This window comes from Rhinolophus ferrumequinum, chromosome 12 (assembly GCF_004115265.2).
Source record: "Rhinolophus ferrumequinum isolate MPI-CBG mRhiFer1 chromosome 12, mRhiFer1_v1.p, whole genome shotgun sequence".
Taxonomy (NCBI): Eukaryota; Metazoa; Chordata; class Mammalia; order Chiroptera; family Rhinolophidae; genus Rhinolophus; species Rhinolophus ferrumequinum.
The window spans coordinates 19,931,245-19,950,829 of record NC_046295.1 but is presented as its reverse complement, the minus strand read 5'-3'; the positions used below and the strand labels follow the sequence as shown (position 1 = coordinate 19,950,829).

Sequence of the window (19,585 nt, the reverse complement as noted above, 5' to 3'; positions counted from 1 at the left end):
TCACAACGCCATCTCATACAGTTGTTGGAAGGCTCAATGTGTTAATACACATCAGGCGTTTAGAGGACCTCTGACATACAGTAAACGGTCAGAAATCATTACTCAGAAAGGGTTGTTACTGTTGTGGAAGTAAATGACAAGACATTCTTCCCATAAATTACTGAAAATAGGAAGGTTGATATTCAAAATAGAATTGATGCTTAGCAGCCTCAGGTGCAGGAGATGTAGGCGGTAAAGGGATTTGCCTCAATAAACTGTGATAGGCATGGATTCCATCTTGGCACGTAGGTTGACACAGAAGTAGAGATCTAAGAAGCAACTGCAGCTTTGTGTCGGGGAAAAAGAATCAAGACATTTTTGAGTACTTTTCAAAGTGAGCGAAGGAGTGATTTTTTAAACATGTTTTAAGGCAACCTTAAAAAGTATACTCTGCTGCAGTGTAAACCTTTAAAGTGTTGTATTTTCATCTAGCAACAGACATTTGTATACTTAAAATCTCAAAATAGCAAACTGCTCAAATTGTGAGGCACCTGTGTCAAAACCTGGTGCACAAATTTAATACAGTTTCGTTTTGGTCTGAAATTTGGAAAAGAATAGCAGCTGAGTGTCCCCAGGGGAGTGTGTGGCGAAGGGGTGGTAGGAAAGCGTGGGATGAAAAGGTCAAAGCTTAAGGGCTTTGTGAACGTGAATAAGAACGAATTTTGAAAAACAACCAGGAATCAAAATCCTTGACTCAATCACTCTGACGTGAAACAGAAGCCCCAAGCTGCGCAGCAAAATAACCTTTGAAGGGGTCTGTTCACTCAAAGGAAATGAATTTTGCTTCTGTTCTGCTGTTAATTAATGAAAAACGGCCCCTGGAAATTCCTTCACGTCTTTCCCCACCAAGCCTGTCATAGGCAGTGGTACAAAGGAAGCCTTTGGGTTGGCTTCAGATTAGGTGCTGGGGGTCACGGAACAGTCTGAGGATTCGCAATACAAGAGACAGGATGAAGAGATGCTAGACGCAAAGGGCGCGCCCACACACACCTTGGTGAACAGACCTTGGTTTAGGAGAAGAAAAAATGAAACAGAAGGGAAAACTTGAAAATAGTGTTTGTTCTTAAAGCTATTTTTTGTGCTTTCAGTTCTGCCTTTCCTGTCTCTCTGTCTTTGTAGTTTATGGCTTGGCAGGTAGCTTAAACAGCCAAAGTGCACCTGAACTTTCCTTCTGTTTATTCCCTGCCTTTTTTTCTGGAAGCAGGGACTCGTGTCAGACAATGCAACAGTAAGCAAATGCTGACCCTGGGGTCATCTTGGGCTCCTCTTTTTCTCTCACACTCCACATGCTATCCATTAGCAAATCTGCTGTCTCTGCTTTCAAAATATTTTAGAACCTGCCCACTGCCCACTGCCCAACCAGCATCAGGTCTGGCAGGAATATTTCTGCTGGTGTCCTAACGAGTCTCCCCTTCTACCTCTCCACCCCCCACGCTGGTCTCGTCCTGGCATCCTTAGTGGTCAGTCAGATCGCACCATGCATTTCTCTGTGCAAAATCCTGCAGTGCTCCCCAGGTCAAAGAGAAAGCCCAAGTCTTTCCAATGACCTGGAAGATTCTATCCAACGAGGCTCACATAGACTCCCCCATCTCATCCCCTTCCCCTCTCCCTGCTCACCCTGCTCTAGCCACTCTGGCCTCCTTGCTGTTTCTGGAAAACACTGCACTATCCCCTCTTAGGGCCATGGCATTTGCCGGGCTCTCTCCCTGGAATGTTCTTCCTCCAGAGATCCACTGGGCTCACTGTCTCAGCTCCTTCAAGTATTTGTTCAAACGTCACCTTTTCTTTGAGGCTTCTCTGAGCTGCCTATTTAAATTTGCAGCTTCTCTCTCAGCATTTCCTATCCCTAGTTTATTTTCTCTAAAGCAGTTATTACCATCTAATATACTATATCATTATTGTTTTTGATTATCTGCTGCTTTCCATCAGTAGCCAAGCTCCATAAGGGTAAGGATTTCCATTAGTTTTGTGCACTGCTGTATCCCCAGCACCCAGTAGGGTTCAATAAATCCTTGTGTTTGTGGCTTGCAGGCAAATATGAAGTTATAACTCTTTCACATGCTTCTTGTTGGCTAATGAACCAAAGTAAATCCTTTTAGGTCTACTCAAGCCCATGGGCCCAGTGGGGCTGAGTCCACGCGACCCCAGGAACTTTCTGGAGGTACATAAGAGAACATGGGGTAGACTAGTTGCTCACACTTCACAAGTGGAAGACAGAGGGGGACTTCAGTTGTCCCCCTTATGCACATTGCCAGGGCTGACGAAGTGAGTGCTGAAAGGAGCCGCTGATAGAAGAGGAAGTACGGAGAGCACAGCAGAGAGCAGAGCAGGGAAAGCTGGGCTTTGGTGCCTCCTTTATTAAGATGCTCCTCATCTGTCAAGGCCCAACTGAAGGCCCAACCAGCAGCTCAGTCTACCGATAGCCACGCCCCTCCTTCTTAAGTGGAAATCCGTCATTCTCATGGCACTTCTGCCTGTCAGTTTGCTGCTCACATGTCTGATTTCCCCACCAGAGGGCAGGCTTCACTGGGGAAGGGACCTTTTCTCCGCCATTTTTGATTTGCTCAAGTCTCTTAGAATAATGCCTGGCACATCACATGCACTCACTGAATTGCAGTGAAGCTCTCCCTATATCAAGTTTCCTGGGAAGCCTTAGCTTTCCTTTCAAGTTAGTACAAGTCACAATCTTCCACTGTGCAAATATTAACCAAACCTGTGCTAGTACAGGTAGTGTTTGGTGAATAAGATAGACGGGTATGTGTGTGTGTGTGGGGGGGGGGGCGGGCGGGGGAGTGCCCTTGTAGAGTTCATAGCCTAGAGCCTGATAAGAAACAAGGACTTAAGATTCATGCTCTGATGGTGGAGCCTTCTCAGAGGGTATGGAAACTCAGAGAACAGTAAAAGGTCCACGAATCAAGACACTACCTATCAGCGTGAAGGAATACACTTATCTTCCATTCTACAAACTGTCTTCATAGGGCAGCTTATTCACTTAATAGAATGTGGCCTGACTTTCATTCTGAAAAGCAAAACATTAAAAATAATAATTTCCTCTTAAACCAAAAACTCCAAGAACATAGAGTTTGTTTATGCTTAAATCTATTTTTGAAGGAGAGCCTCTAAATTATTTTTTCTAATTTTTGTGAAGCACCACGTAAAACCCTCTATTATAAGCCTACAATGATATTAATGGAAATTAAACTAGTATTGTAATGAAGTATTTTGTAAACTGTCATTCATAAACGGTTTGTGAATGAGCCACATAAAAATGATTAACATAATTTAATTGTAGTTATATTTATAGACATAACCAAAGGACTAGTTTCTGTAATTAATGAGAATATGTACATAACTGTATCTCAAGTGGTGGCCAAACACATCATATGACTGAATGAAGCAGCCAGATTTCCTTATTAAGGTTTGTAAAGTAATTCTCCGTAAGAATAACCTTTGGAATCACCCGTAAAGAACGGACCTGTTGGCATGTGAATTAGTTCTATCATTTCCCCTATCAGAGTCACCTGGCTCGTTAGAAATATCAAAGTGCTTTCATAAGTATTTTGGAAGATTTCCAATGCTTTTCAAAAGTTGGTATCTTAAAAATAAGTATTTTTGTTCCTCCTTCCAATGTCTTTCCTCTCCCGAGGCTTTGCCTAATCCGTCACCTTCAATCTTCAGTCCTTCCCGTCCCCTGCAGCATACAATCACGGTCAAGTCTCTCTCAATTTGGGAAACTTGCTTTTGACTGCAGCTTTCCTGCGGGTGCCACCCTCTCTCGCCTTGGCTTCACAGCCGAGCCTCTGGAAAGTTCTGCCCAGGCTAGTGCCTCGCGTCCTACGGCTCCTCTGCTCCTGGCATTTGTCAGCATCACCCTCGGCCACTTTTCGCCTCCATGTGACTGGATCTCCCAGTGGCATTTCCCCCCCCTTCTCCGCCTCCCCCCACCCCCACTCCGGTTCAAGCCGTTGTTTCTCAGTCTAGTTGTGTAGGACACAGCTCCCTGGCCCCTGCTGGTGTTATGAGCCTTGCGCTCCCCTCGGCTGAGGCTGTTGGTCGCCGGCCGTCGGTGGCATTTAATATTCCTCACCCCTCTCCTCGAAATCCTCTTTGATTTTCAAGAACTCCAGAGAAGGTGCCGGGAATGTCCCTATTCCTCAGGGCTCCCTCCTTGCTCTCTCTTCCTCACTCCTCATGTTCTCTGGAAGGACACTACCTGTAGGTCGATGATCCCCAATTCAGCTGTGTGGCCCCAATCCTCTTATCCAATGGACTTCTGAACATCTACACTTGAAGTCCCTCTGACAGTTCAATTCAACGTGCCTCAAACCCCACCTTCCCACCCATCATCTTCCTCCCTAAGAATCTGCTCTTCTGCTCGTATTTTCTTTTGGTGAGTCCCACGCTCCCAGGATGTTCCAGCCACCTTACAGACTGCCCTCTGCCCCTCATCCAATTAGTTGCCAAGTCCCTTTTTACTCTACCTCTGAGCACCTTAGATTCGACTTTTCCAGCCTGGATGTTGGTTACAGCCTCTTGCTGGTCTCCCAGTTTTCAAGTACTGTAGGCACACCTCCAATTCACCCTCCTCATGACTTGGAATGTCCCACACTTATTTGCTTGTCTTCCTCCTCTTTATGACTCTGCTTTAGGCATCTTATCGTTTATTTTCCTTTTTTTTTCTTTCTTTTTTTTTTACATGAGTAGGTATCAGTTTTATTATTTAATCTACATAAGTGCATCAACATAGGCATCTTATCTTTTAGGAAGCTTTCCCTCAGCTCTTTTCCTGGGCAGCAAGGCATCCTGGCACTTTTCTCTATCATAGCGCCCTGATCTCTATCTTCTCAGAACAGTTATCATAGAGCCTCAGAGGTGTTTTATTGACCCTCGCCCCGACTCGCCTGTGTGCCCCTCGTGGACAGGGACGCTGTTTTTCATCCATCCATTTCCCTCAGTGCTTCCTTATTAGGCTGGTTCTCAGTAAGTGCTACAAACATAACAACGTTAACACAAACAACAAAGAAGTGTGTGTGTATGTATGTATGTGTGTGAAGTGTGTGAGTGAGGGACTTGGAGTGCTTGCTCTATGAAAATTTATTCGGAATTTACTTTCCTTTCGTGAAGAGAGAGAGAAGGAAAGGCCAGAGCACACTCCAGGGAAATCACTAGACTCTTGGTTAATGCCGTGATTAAGTTTCCAAAGTCTAATAGTGTTTACAGGTAATGTTTGTCTATTTCGAGACTTTATTATTAGTATTTTTAAAAGATAATCCAATCAAGGTCAAGCAGAATTGGAATTTTACTAACCAAAATACTTGCAGCAGGTATCAGATGGGAGCATATAGCTGCTTCAGCAAAAGGGACAATTTACTGACTTTAGCTGAGGCTGACACTGCTTGAGAGCTAATGTTCTTTATCCCTTTAGGTCACTCGTTTTATTATTTTAGGGACTTAATTTTCTGAAGAATTCTATCTCATATACACAGATACAAAGGTCTCACATGCAGGAATTCTCAAAGGGATTTGTCTGATTTCAGCTTTGGAGGTCTGAGCCAGGTAGGGGCTGCCAGATAAAAGGTCTGAATGAATATCTTCCTTTTGTTCCCATCCCTTGCACCCTGTGGATATCTAAGAGAGACACGAATAAAGAGTCACCTTACTAAGGCAGGATTCAGATTCCAAGACTTGCTAATATCTAGCCCCATTACCACCTAATGGGTGGAAAAGATCTCTTCAGAGTCAGTTTATCAAAGCCCATATGTTGGGTGTATCTCTCTGCAAATGGGTTGTGACATTAATCTATTCATTTGGGCAGAGTTTTGATTTATTCATGGCACCTGGCAGATAGTAGATGCTCAATAAATAAGTGTTGAATGGTTACTCTGACATACATAAGAAACAGAACAAAATAGTTGTTTTATGAGGAGTGTACAGATTACCCAATTGTTTATCATGATGCAAAGTGAGACTTTAGATTTGGCTCACATTTATTCAGTAGCAGCCACTATTTCATGTACACACATCATCTCCTGTCACCTGGATTCCATGTGTCTGCAAATTGTCAGTTAATTTGAGTTTCTCTTTTCTATTCTTTTTTTTGAATCCTCAACTTTGCATTGCAAACTTACGCCTGTAAATCTCACTTAAAACGGGGGTTTGCAACAGAAGTGCCAACGCATGCTGAGAGTTCTTAACTAAATGGGACTGAGGCTTAGTGGCCCATGACTGAAATGAGATGATTCAGTTCATTTCAGATTTAATCAAAATAGAAACTTACCATGCTTAATTGAACATGCCAGCTTCCTGGTAAAAGATTCTCCCCCGTTTTTTTTTTTAAAGAGAAAGCTTCATGGGGTTGGAAATTGTATTATTAATTTATAATAACAGTATTCAAATATGACTGATGAAGGCAACTTAACATTTTCAGCTCTAGAGATGCCAGAAATAGACAAACAGAAGCGTCCACATTTTGCCTTGAGCTGCCACTTAACACCTTCTACGTGTACAATGTGGCCAAGTCTGCTTTTACGTGCCAAGTCCAATCTTTCTGCTTTTACTGCTGACAGTTTAGATCACGAAAATAAGATGCAATGGAATTGAAAAACTGGATGTATTCTAATCAGAAGACTTCCTTGGTCCTGGTTTTCAGGAAGACCGTGGATTTATCCACACAGCTGGTTTGGTCTTTCTGACAGATCTGATGCTGGTTACTAGCGGGTTAGTCTGGTTGTGCACATTCACTAGGCTGCTGTCTTCCTAAGATCCAGCCCCAGGGAGATAGTTTTGAGAATACATCTCTAAAAAAGTAACGTGATTAACAACTGGCGAGGTAAATGCATGTGTTTTTTGGATAAGGCCCAGCCTTACAAAGAGCATTTGTTCCCAAGAGCCCAGAAACATCCTCTGGTTATGGAAAGTTGGACTGAATGAGTTAAAGCATAAACCTGGAATGAATGAGACAGAGCATGGTATTGGAAATGGTGTCTGTGCATGCCAGGGCCCTTGCTTTGGTAACGGGAAAGCAGAAAGTTAATGTGCACTGCACTTCTCAGACTTCCTGCAGGGATGCCAGTGGTCTTGAGGGAAGCAGGGCACATACTGCGGTAGAAACTGGATATTCTGTGTAGGAGGTACAGTCGTATCATTTAATGTAAAGAAGATAAAACCTTCCATTCTAACTGCACCCAGTCTTGAACTCAACTTGGGTAAAAACTCAGGTTTCTAAAACAAATAAATTAGAAGGTAGTTACATTACAAAGGTTTACCTGCTTTATAGTGAAGTCGGTCTGACTCTGTTCAAAGGACTTATTTAAATTTGCTTGAGGCTCTTTCATTTGCTGTGGGAGTGTAAATGGTACAATTCCTTCGGAGGGCAATTCGACAATATCTTTCAAAATTTGAAATGTGTGTATCTTTTGATCTCATATTTCTATTTCTAGGAAAATACTATATCGATATATACATATAGCCTACTCAGTGGAGTTTACTATATGGGTAAAGAAGATGCTTATTTAGCATTGTTATATTAACTACATAAACAAAAAAGGAAATATTCTAAATGTTCATCCACAGGGGACTGCTGAACCCACCATGCAAGAGCCAGGCAGTGGAATACTATACAGCTGCTATAAGGAATGAGGGAAGTGTAGCAGTGCCCATATGGAGACATCTTCAAGATATATGAATAAACAAAATCCAGGTATAGAATATTGTATAGAAAAAAGAGACTATGTTAGAAAAAACTGACAAAAGTGGTTAACTCTAAGGAATTAATGGAATCTGGGGTAAAAGGAAGACTCATGTGTATCGTCTTTCCTTATGTAGTGTTTGCTTTTAATCTCTGTATGCATGTAATGTTTTTAAAATAAAAATGAACTGTTCATTTGCAATTTCAAATTTGTAGTGTGCTAAGAGTTTGGATTTTTAACTAAAAGGGAAGATGGCTTTCTTTTTTTTCCAAAGGTCTGTTTCACAAGAACTACCTAATGGACTAATGTACAACGATGTCAGTAAAGAGTTTGTTTATGAACTGGATCAAATAACATACAACCCTTTTATTTCAGAAACTGTAGCCCAGGAACCTACCTATCACAATTTTGGTGGCAGCTTAACCCAAATGCAAGATCAAGTTGTCAGAAGGTTTAATCTTAAAAGTAGACTGCCAACCAACGTCTGCCATGACATTTAGTAAAAGGCACCAGGACAGAATCTTGGACATGGCACTAGAAGGGGCATCGAGATGTCCATTATCTGAGCACGCTTCTGGTGGAAGCTTCCTTGGCTTCTCCAGATAAGGAGGACTCAGTCCATTCTGAGGAAGGCTACTGCACCTTTGGCGGTGCCTATAGGAATGGTCTCCCTTTGCTTGGCTGAACTCTCTCTCCCTGAACTGAGGAAAGCTGATTTCCTTCCTCATCTTTTCCACCCCCAGCTGGACTTAAGGGGGCTCCCCAGAGTTCCTCTCTCCTGGAAAGACAGAACCCTACTTTATCACTGCAAACTGTCAAGGGGCCAATCCCCAGTAAGAGCCACTAAAGCACTGCTGGGTTGTTCCCATCCCGTGCTTTATCCTTATCCACTTCAGCAGAACCTCTGGGCCATCCATCACCACCCAGACCCTCATTTCCACGTGGACCTGAAAGTCCATCATCTGACTCAGTCTCCACCCCTCCCATCAGTAACCGGTCCCTATGTCCTTAACCTCTTCTCTGAATATCCCCTTGGCCTTTTTGCTCCAACTGAAACTCGGCTATTTCCTTAAGGCCCCTTTTCTCCTGTGGCCCTTCAAAGCGACAGCTTCCTGTCTCTCCAAACGCCCCACATTCTATCCCTCCTTCCTCATTACATATGGACATTTCCCCTCCCTCCTGTGAAGCACAAGCCAATAACCTCTACCATTTCTACTTTAACTGACTTCCTCACCACCCTTCTCGCATTCCTGAAGATATCAGAACCTAGGGCACTATTTTCCTTTCCACCATTACTCCCGTCACCATCCTTGGTAACTATACATGGGTGAGTCCTGAAACACTTGGCTCCTTACCATCCTAACCTACTCACTTCCAGCGACCTTTTCCTCCAGCTTACTGTATTCACCCACTCCTGCCTCCAGACCAGAGATCTCCTCTTCATTAGCAATAACGGCACTCCTCCCAAAGTCCTGATCTGAAGTATCGCACTTTCTGTCTATCACTCTTTATGTCCTTACTACAACAATTCTTTGAGCTCTTCGGTCAATTCATTGATGCTCTCACCTTTTCACTGCTTTCCTATGGAACAGTTCTTCTCTTGGCTTCTGGGATGCCACTCTCTCCTGGTTCTCTGCTCACCCCAGTTTCCTTTGCTGGGATGCCCCCTTCTTCCCAGACTCTAAACTTTGGAGCCCCCAGTGTCAATCTTTGGCTTCTTCTCTGTTTATTAGCTAGGTATTCTTATCCAGTCCTGTAGCTTTAAATAACACCTACATTGTGTGACTCCCAAATTTATATCCATAGCCCTGACCTCTCTCCCAAGCTTCAGATTCTATATCCACTGTGTTTTGCTAATCTTCATTTGGATATCTCATAGATACCTCAAACTTAACACGAACTTTCAACATCCCTCACATATTTTGCTCCGTTCTCCATTTTCCCCATCAGCATACAGTCATACAAAAGGGGTATGTCTCTTTTGTGGAGACATCGCATGCTGCCTATCTAATATCTATTCCCTTTTCATTACCTAATGACACAATGCCTAAATTATTCAGGGACAGAAACGATCCAGTTTAAAAAACCACATTGCAAAGCTTCTTTGAAACTAGGTATAGCCATGTGACTGAGTTTTGGGTAGTTTTACTGGGAGGATCTAAAAGGAAGTTTCCTTAAATAGAAGACAAAACAACTGGAGGAAAATCACTTTGGCTCTTCCTTCCTCCAGGAATACGCATGTGATGGCTGGAGCTCTAGCAGCTGCCTATTGGACCATGACAGAAGGTGCCTTTGAGGTTGAAAATCATACACTAGGATGACAGAGCAGAAGGATGGAAGGAGCCTGGGTCTTTGGTTATTGTGGAGCCTCCATACCTGCCATGTACAGCCTACCTCTGGACCTCTTTTACTTGAGAGAGAAATAAATTTCTATCTGATTTAAGCCACTGTTAATCTGGATTTTCTACTATATACAGCTGAACCTATCCTGTCTGACATATCAGTGTATGGAACATAGTCTCACCCATTCAAGAAAGGATTAAAACATAATGTGAAGGCCACAGATAATGCCAAGGATTTGTTTTAGGACTACATTTTCAGAGCATACATCTTGGGCAATGAAAAACACTGTTACATAGTATTCCAAAATTCAATTTCTCTTTGAAACAGTGCTGGACTACTTTACTGCAATTAAGAACATCAAATGACTTGCTTGACTGTGTGACCTGAAGGTGCTTTTGTTTCGAGATAATGGGTTTTTTCACAACTCAGCCACACACCTAATTTAGGACCCCATGATTCATTCATGTAAGATATTATTATTTTCTCCGCTTGGTAAAGGGGCCGTTGGTTGCCATGAAAACAGTAGCCTTAATATCATTAAGGAAAAGATCATTATAATTTTTGCTCTTAGTATCACAACAACTTTTTATATATGTTTTTTCTTATACAAATGAACAAAAATTGACTTTTTAAATAGCGGAGAAATTATTTTTCCGGAATGGCTTCTAAGTAGCAATGCATTTAGGAAAATGCATTGTAGGCAGCCTTCCCCATACATCACTTTTTAGCAAGATATTAGTGAGGATTTCTGTCTACCTACCTACCTGTATGTTTCTATGAATATTGATCTCCCAATAGCAAAAATTAGTAGTTCTGTGTAATGCCACTGGTGAAAAGGTCTCTCCTCCTTTTAAGTCACTATTCTATTGCTTAAGTTTGTTTTCTTTTGAACTAGCTTTCTACATTTTCTTTTAGAGTAATTTTGGTAAGGAAGCCAAGTTCTATTTATTGAGAATTTTCCAGACTGACAAAATGGTACGAAATTCTGTTTCTGCAGATGAGACATAAACTATGGGTTATTAACTTTAAGTAAAGTTGGAGATTGCTCTTCCAAGAATAGGCAGTATCACCCCATGAGGAGAAAAAGAGAGGACTGCCACGCAGGGGGAGCTGAGGTCACAGAAGACGACTTCTAGAGTAATTCGTTTGCATCTCTGGAAAGAACATATAGTCCTTGAGAGGAGTGAAGCCCACTAATCTATCAAATCTAGTAAACTATCTCGTAGAGAGCAGGTGCTCAGGGACTGCTAAGTGAACACATTAGTATTCGATGGCCGGTAGGACAGTTGTCCCCTTGGGAAGTAGGAATGAGGCAGTGGAGCCATCGTCTGTTCCGGGAAGCCTGCCCTCATTTCCCCAGGCACCTCAACAAGATGCCGTCCACTGGACTCCCCCAGCCCCCCCACTGCTCATCTCTCTGCCTGTGTCCCCTACTCGAGTGTGAGTTCTTTAGGAGAAGGACTGTCTTTCGTCTCCCTGCACCCAGTCTAGTGCCTGCAACATACTGAGTGTTGTCGGTTACCGTCAGCACTAACTTTTTAGGGAATGAATGAATGAGTGGATCAAATTCTGATTGGCTTGGGGTGGGATAGGAGGTCGGGTGTGGCCCAGGGAACTGCTCCAGTTTAGGTTCTAGGGCACCTGAACACGAGGGAGGGAGGGAGAGGGCTCTAAGGGCATGAACAAATTTTGTAAAAATGTCATGATCTTGTTCAGTGTTCAAGAGTAAGTATATTGTTTTATTACAATAAACTTTTTATGGGAAAGTGTTCGAGTAGGGGTTTGTGTTTTATTCAGTAGCTCATTGTTTACTCCATGACGCTGTTACTCTAGTCTGTGGTTCAAAGCTTTCCCATGATCAGGTCTCCATCAAGCCTTTCTTCCCACTCCCTATACCGTAGCCAATTGAAATGGTCCAGTTCTTTATACCACCTTTACAGCAAACCACAGGGGAGCCCAGAGGGCAGTGCCTGGCTGTGCCACAGTCCTGAGCTTAGGTCCTACATCCCAACTTACTACCCATGTGTCCTGGAGCAAACTGCTTTGCTTCTCTGAGTCTTAGTTTCCTCATCTTAATAAAATACTTCTTTGAGCTTTGGTTTTCTCATCTTCAATAAAAATCTACCTTGTGGGATCACTGTGAGGATTAAATGACATAAAAAATACGAAGCCCATAGCATTGCTTCATATGGGGGTGGGGTGGGGGACACCCAGTAAAGGCTTTTCATCCCTCTCGCAGCCTGGTAGGTTGGAACTTACCACTTCTTCTTCCTTAACCTCATATTTACTGTCATATTTACTTTGGGGCCCAGTTCAAAGATCACTTTCTCCAGAAAATCTTCCCCTGGTTGAAGGTAAGCTTTCCTCCTCCTATAGTCTGTCATCTTTTTCTGGATACTTTTGCCACTTTCTTCCTGGTGGCTCAGTGATTGCTGTGTTTTATTTCTCCCCGATCTATAAGTTCCATGGGGGGGGGGAGATGGCCCACTTTTCAGCCTAGTGTTCCCCCAAAGTGCCTAGCAGAAGAAGTCACATATAGTAGGTGCTAAACTAATGAGCCGAATTTGTGCAGGACAATTTTATATACATAAGAAATCATCAATTTCTCTTAGGATGAGGGTGGCATATATAATGCATCTTTCCATTTTCCACTTTAGGGGATAAAAATAGGCCTCATGGCAAGCGGCTGACATCACACGAACTTCAGAGAATTCCCTGTAAATAGTTACAAATAATGACTAGTGACAATCACAATAAAGCTCTGCTCAAGGCCTAATCACACATATCTAAAAATGTGAAAAAAATGCTTAAATGGAGGGGGGTATTTCCTTAAGGCTAGCTCGTCCACTATTGCCCCAAATATCGTCATCTTATTATACTTCATCTAATTATACTTCCTTAAACTGTACAAATGGAAGTGACATAAATCACAGTTATTATTACTATTTTCAACGGGAGGGAGAGGCACTTGAGAGTCTAACAAAGTCACACATGGCTGCTGCCAGGTCTGAGATTACTGAGCTGGTTTTGAGTCTTTTAGATGGAATCCCAGAATTAGCTTGTCGTGGAGGCAGCTGCCAGGGTGTGATTTGATGTCAACAGATGGAGACCTCCTGTTCCAAAATATCCTTTCTATGAGTATCTGAGAGGGATTGCTATCTGTTTAGAAGGCTAATCTTTCAGAGGTTCCTAGTCCAGGTGAAAAATAACACCTTAATCAGCATTTACAAAACAGTTCCACAAAAGGCTCCCCGGAAGAATGGGTTCTCTGATCAAAGAAGTCGGGGAAATATTGCAAAGTCCATCCCTCTTTACGATTTACTATATGCTGCAGCACACAGCAGCATATGGAAAGCTCCAGCACATCACATGGTAAAGAAACCCATTTAACATAACTTAGACTCTCTCTCACTTATTTAACTATGAACTCAATCATTCTTTCTTTTTTTTTTTTCTGGGTTGTTACGAAATTCCTAGTGACATCATATGAAACTAGGATTTCATAGAACACACTTTAAAAATGCTGCCTTAGTTACTATTAGTTATCACTGTCATGGGGATGGATGTTAGCTAAGAATAGAGCACAAAGGGATATACATGAAGGGTTAGGGAAGTCAAGGGAAGGAAAATAAATGGTTAAGGTCACCAGGGCGGGCCCCCAAACACAATTTCACAGTCTTGCTAAGGGCCAGCCATGGTTCTCATCGCAGGTATTCTTTTGACTTTGCTTTCCCGCCTAGAAAGCCCAGCCATTATCAAGTATAATTATCAAATTGGAAGTAGCATTTTTACATCTTCATGTGACCTTGAATTGTTTAGTGTAGGGAGGAAGAGAAAGGGAGAACTTGGATGGCAACACTTGCTCAAATGGATGTGAAAAGAAGAAAGAAAGAAACCGGGTAAGAGAAATGGGGCAACTGAGGCCACAGGGAGGCAGAAGCTGCCTTGTCAATGGGAAGCTAAGGGCAGAAGAAAAAAGACAGGACAAGTAAAAAGAGTAAAGTGTGTGCCAGGTCGGGTAGAATCTAACAAACCCACCTGCCACCTGAGTCATGAAACTGAGGCTAGGGCTAGGGAGATAACAAGAGGAGCAATTAAATTATAACATCAGTGAGTCCCAAGCTTTGGTTTCAACAGTAAAATCTTCAGTGGTCTGAAGACGTGGAATAAAAACAAACAGCAGGGACAGAGGCACCCGTTAAGGTATGGGTTACTCTTTCTATCCTCTCAGTGGTAGGACACTTGTATCCACAGGTAGCTTTTTGCCCTTGGGGCTCTCACTGCATTTCCCCAAGTTGTCGGGAGGGCCCGGGCTACAATAGGGCCACATGTGATACGCTAATCCTGGAGCTTGCTGCTTTAGGAGACATCACAGTGGTTAACTGAAAGCACAGGGATAGCAGCAGAGAAGGCCCAGGTGTTGTGCACAAGTCAGAGTGGCCACGGGTTGAGAAGGGGCTTCCTCTTACCAAGGGCTGTCAGATGTTCTGCCTCTTGCATGCAAAACCACTAGGAGAACTTTGGCAGGCTAAGGCAACGTAGAAATACTAGGAGCTGAAAACACGATGTGCAACACATTTGGGAGGATAAAACTAGCAGATTCACCTTCTAGGGTACCTTTTGATTTCTTCCCAGTATCAGTGTAAACGTCATGGAAATACCCCAAATGTTTTCATCATTTACAAATATTACGTGTTATTCAAAAGGTGGAGGACTGTGTGGGGGTGCGGTGGGGGGTAGGGCAATAGGACGACTCCCTTTATAAGAATGCAAAAATTTCAAATTCTGTTCCAGGGTGAACTTATTTCACAAAAGTGATTCTGACTGGGGCAAGGTTTTGCTCTGGGATAATGCCTGGAATTCATTAGTCAATACATTTCAAAGTAAATCTCTGCCAGACTTCATTTACTCAGGGGAAATGGTTAAAATCATACGCCCAATCTCACAGAGCGTGAACTCCAATATATACAACAATTCTGCTGGCTGGAATGGTGACCTTCACCTTTCAGAGTAACATTCTCAGACGAGTTAACAGGGATTATGGGAGCTGAGGACATGAGCCTACAGCCCTCTGCAGCAGAAACAGGTCTCTAGCTGGTTTGGAGTCTAGAAGTTACTTCAGATCGCTCATTCCTTTGCATCAGTCGGCACATCACCAGAACAGACACTCCCCTCCCCCACCTCTGCAATTAAGGGCATATTATAAGACGAGTATTGGTTGGATGTGTTTCTATATGTTGTTGTGAACATGGGGAGAAAACAGTACTGACACAGTGGGTGTGTGCTTGTGTTTACATTGCTGACACCATTTCTCTGAGTGTGTTACACAATTGAGATGGTTTGGATCGTTTGAATGGAATAACATGATTACCCATGGTATTGCACGTCTCCAATTCCAAATAAACACGATGGCAAAAACTAGACAAAAACTCAGAAAGAATAACAAACCACACAATGTCACTGAAGTCATGCAAAGAGGAAAAAAAAAACAGATTAAAAAAAAATGGGCAAGCAACAGACACCACAAATGAAAAAAAGCCAATGCATACAATTCTAAAATCATTCTTACCTTCTTCAGTCATTGTGTCATAATATTTTAGTTTTCCATATGATCCAAGTTCTACAACATCACAGTAAAAGACACAAAGATAAGGAACGAGCTGTAATGCAAGAACTTTTTTTTACACATTCTTAATTAATCAGATTCAGAGTTATACTGTCAAATTCCGCAATCGTAACTATAGAGAGATGTGCAAACACGGGCCATGTGGCAGACAGCTTTCACGGCCCATTTTCAGAAATCACTTAAAATACATTATTCCACTGGGGGTAGGATGTGCCCTGCATTACAGAATAGGACACAGTGATTTTTAACATCTGATGACACAGAATACTTGGCAAAGATAACTTCACACCAGGTCTAGCCTGGCCCTGTCATTTTTGTAGAGGTGACACTCCAAGAGAAAAGGATGAGTGAGGACAAAGTCCGGGCCCACTGAGGCTTGTAGTCATTGGATTCCTTGCCATGGAACAGCAGTCCCAGAAGTTCATTTCACAGCTCATCTGCAATAGAACCACTTCCTAGAGATTAAGGAAGGCTACATAGGAAAACCCAAAATGAGAAACCAGGTTCTCAACTTCCCTTTAAATTTCTATCTTGCATTTTAGACAGAAACCACTGAATACTATGGGTGCAGCATAGTGGGAAGAGTTGTGAAAGGTGCAGAGTGCTCCAGGAGGAAGAAGGAGGCATATACCCAGGGAAGATGCCCTGGCTGAAACAGGTGACAAAGCAGCCACACTCCCAGACCAAGGTATCATCCACTGCTTGTAGACTGCAGGAGGCAGGCGGTGGCCGAAGGACTCAGCTGTATGGAAACCACTGGCAGAAATCAAGCTGTTCTGAGTCAGCTGGTGGGAGTGGAAGTTTGGGTGGGGGGAGAGAGGAGGTGGGAACACACCATTTCTGTGTTTTTATTTTTTACTTCAATTCTAAAATACAAACTTTATTCTTGTTCATCTGAAAATTCCAGATTGTTTCAAGCAACATTGGGAGCAGGTTAAAAATATATATTTTTTTCTTATCGAAACAATAATCTCCCAGTAAACTTCAAGAAATTAATTAGACTCAAGAGATATTCCTGTGATTTTGCAGAATGCTTCCATGGCTCATTCACTGGAGGGGCCATGGAAAATCTACATCAACTAACAATTGATGGGTTTTGTGTGCAAGAGGAGGGATCTAGCTAAAAACACAATAATAAATATGCTTCTATTTTATGTCTATATTATACATACTCCATATATTCTTTTTTCATGTGCCTAAAATTTTACCTAAAGCTATTTTGACACACCAATACAAAATTATACTTTGGGAAGAAAAATCACCTCATCTTTATGTTTCTGCAAAAACCCGCCTATTCTGGATTTTGTTAGATGCATGACAAAGGATGCAAGTGCTTCAACATAAGAAATTGAATTTTGTGTAAATAACAAGAAAGTTTTTTAAAATGACTTCTGAGGATTGCCTTCAGGGGAATATAATTTTTTCTGGTATTTTAAGAACAGTAGTCTATTGTATATATGATATTGCACAAGTTGGTAATTCTTAAATGATCTAAATACCTTCATAAATATTAAATGTGTTTACGGTTGTTCTATACATCATATAATGCATTTGTGTGTGTGTGTCTGTGTGTGTGTAAACTTGCAGTAAGTTGATGAATTATATCAGCCAAATAATTTTTTTGTAACCTCTACTCTTTCCCTGAGGTAAAGCAGTAGAATAAGTAGCTGGCATTCTCTTTTATTTGCTCAGGAAACAGAACGTGGGTGGCTCTGTGTTTGCAAAGTTGGGTGTAAACCATATTTGACACAGTAAAAATGCACCACTGCATTTTTATGAATCTTTTTAGATGCAACCTCTCTGTATGCATACACCTGCTTTCACATATTAATCCCAAACTGCCAAACATGTACTTGTGGCAGATGTGATTATTCTTCACCTTGTCTTTTGGGGAACCAGGTATAAATAAATACAATCATATTCTTTAATTATTTTAGTTTCATGTAGTCAAAATCGGAACTGTTCATATCTGGCAAAGCTCACACATTCTTATGCTGTGAAAATGTCTAGATTGCTTCATAGTTGCTTCCTTGGCTGGTGAATGGGACAGGGGGACAAGAACTGGACAGAACATACCAAAAATGAGGCTAAAGATGGTGGCAGAGAAGGAATAAGAATAAAAAGCTGAATAACGATAGGTGAGGTAGGAACGTGAAACACAGTGAGGAAGGAGAGCAAGAGAACAGTATCTGTCCAGTGAAGAGAACTGTGTTTGTTGCTTCCTAAAGAGAAGGCAGAGAAGAGCGTGAAGGAAAGCAGCCTGCCGGAATGCGGTCTTTACCACTGACTGCAATGGACGGTGAGGCAGTGACTCCGCTCTCCAATGCTTTTGAGCGGTCAAGGGCAGCAGCTCCAAGAGCTGGGGCTTTCTTCCCAAGCCAGGACTTCAAGGGGGTGCAGGAAGAGGGGTGTGACATGCGAGCAGGATGAACACAACATGCCCACATAAGTCAGAGCACAACACCTGGCTGGTGTCCGATAGCCCGTGGACGCTAAGGGACAGTGGCCTCAGCCACTGTGGCCTGAGAGGCATAAGTGGAAATTCACCTCCATGGAGCCATGGCCTTGTCACACACTCCCCACGGAGAGCACCCAGTACACCTTCAGCACCATTGCATTAGGATTCAGACTGGTCCTAAACCAAGCTGAGTGTCTTTGGGATAGGAGGGAGGGAGGGAGGGAGTTCACGAAAGTGGTACTGGATACTCTCTAGTCACGTCCATTATGTCAACTGAGCCGGGATCAGAAGAGGGGCGAGTCACCAGTGAAAATCATCCTGGGTACCCCTGGTGCCTCTTCTCCATAACGCTTCTCTAAGAAGCCCACACGGCCTAAGACAAAAACTCCAGAACCCAGTGGTTTGAGATGAGCCTACAGGCTGATTGTGAATGCTGCCTATCACGGCGACACACTTGCTTCCATGTCATTTGGACAGCTGGGGTCACAGGCATCGAAACTGCCGGATCTCTAGGAGGGGTGGAATCTTTCGTCATTCCTCAGTCCACTTCCTTCCAGGTCTGGTCAGCAACATCACGACCTGGCTTTAAGGTACCTCTGAGTTCTTGTCCATACTTCACGATTGACAAATCAAGGGGAGGGGCTTGTCTTCGGTCTCAAAGAATCTGTGAGTAAGAACTAGTGTTTTGGGCTCCTAATTTTCCTTTCTGAAGAAGGGCATGGACACAGATTTCTCCTTCCAACATTTCTCAGCTCCACCTCAGCTTTGAGGCCTGTTGCATTATCAACCTTTTTTTCTGCAAATCTCCCCACACAGGAGCAGCAGAAAAATGACTTGTCACATTTCAGGCCTTAAAATTCTGACATATATAGAACAGAAAGTTAACAGAAGCATCTAAGCTGAGTTCATTTTACCAGAATGAAAAGTAGAGGTAGCGAAATACTGTGTTTTCCCAAAAATAAGACTTAGCTGGACAATCAGTTGTAATGCGTCTTTTGGAGCAAAAATTAATATAGGACCCGGTATTATATTATATTATACTCAGTCTTATAGTAAAATAAAACTGGGTCTTATATTAATTTTTGCTCCAAAAGATGCATTAGAATTGATTGTCCGGCTAGGTCTTATTTTTGGGGAAACACGGTAAATGAGAATAAGCATTTATTACTTAAGTGACAGATGAAAAAATATGATTAACTTCTTTAATATTTTAAACCGAAGAGCTGCTTTATTTTTGGTATTGGTTTGAACTGCACATGAATACCTAAATATGAAGGCTTTCTCAATACAGAGAGTAGTTTCTTGGTAAAGTTGTCTAAAACCTGTCAAAGAGGTGTGTACAGATGCTGGATTACATCACACCCAAGTAAGGATTACTTTCAGTAGTAAATGGAAGTGAAAAACATGGGCTATGACTTAAAAAAAAAATAG

At 42.4% G+C, this 19,585-nt stretch overlaps 1 protein-coding gene across 5 annotated transcripts in view; it reads right to left on the bottom strand.

Annotated features, from left to right (window-relative positions):
• SLC24A2 (solute carrier family 24 member 2) overlaps positions 1–19,585 on the bottom strand; it is a 242,931-nt gene that overhangs the window by 50,333 nt on the left and 173,013 nt on the right. For 3 of the 5 annotated variants that reach the window (XM_033122666.1, XM_033122667.1, XM_033122665.1), the window contains one exon: positions 15,640–15,690. The exons of the other annotated variants lie outside the window; for them this stretch is intronic. In XM_033122666.1, the coding sequence (XP_032978557.1) occupies positions 15,640–15,690 (51 nt within the window). The remainder of the gene's footprint in view (positions 1–15,639; positions 15,691–19,585) is intronic. 5 annotated transcript variants of the gene reach the window in all.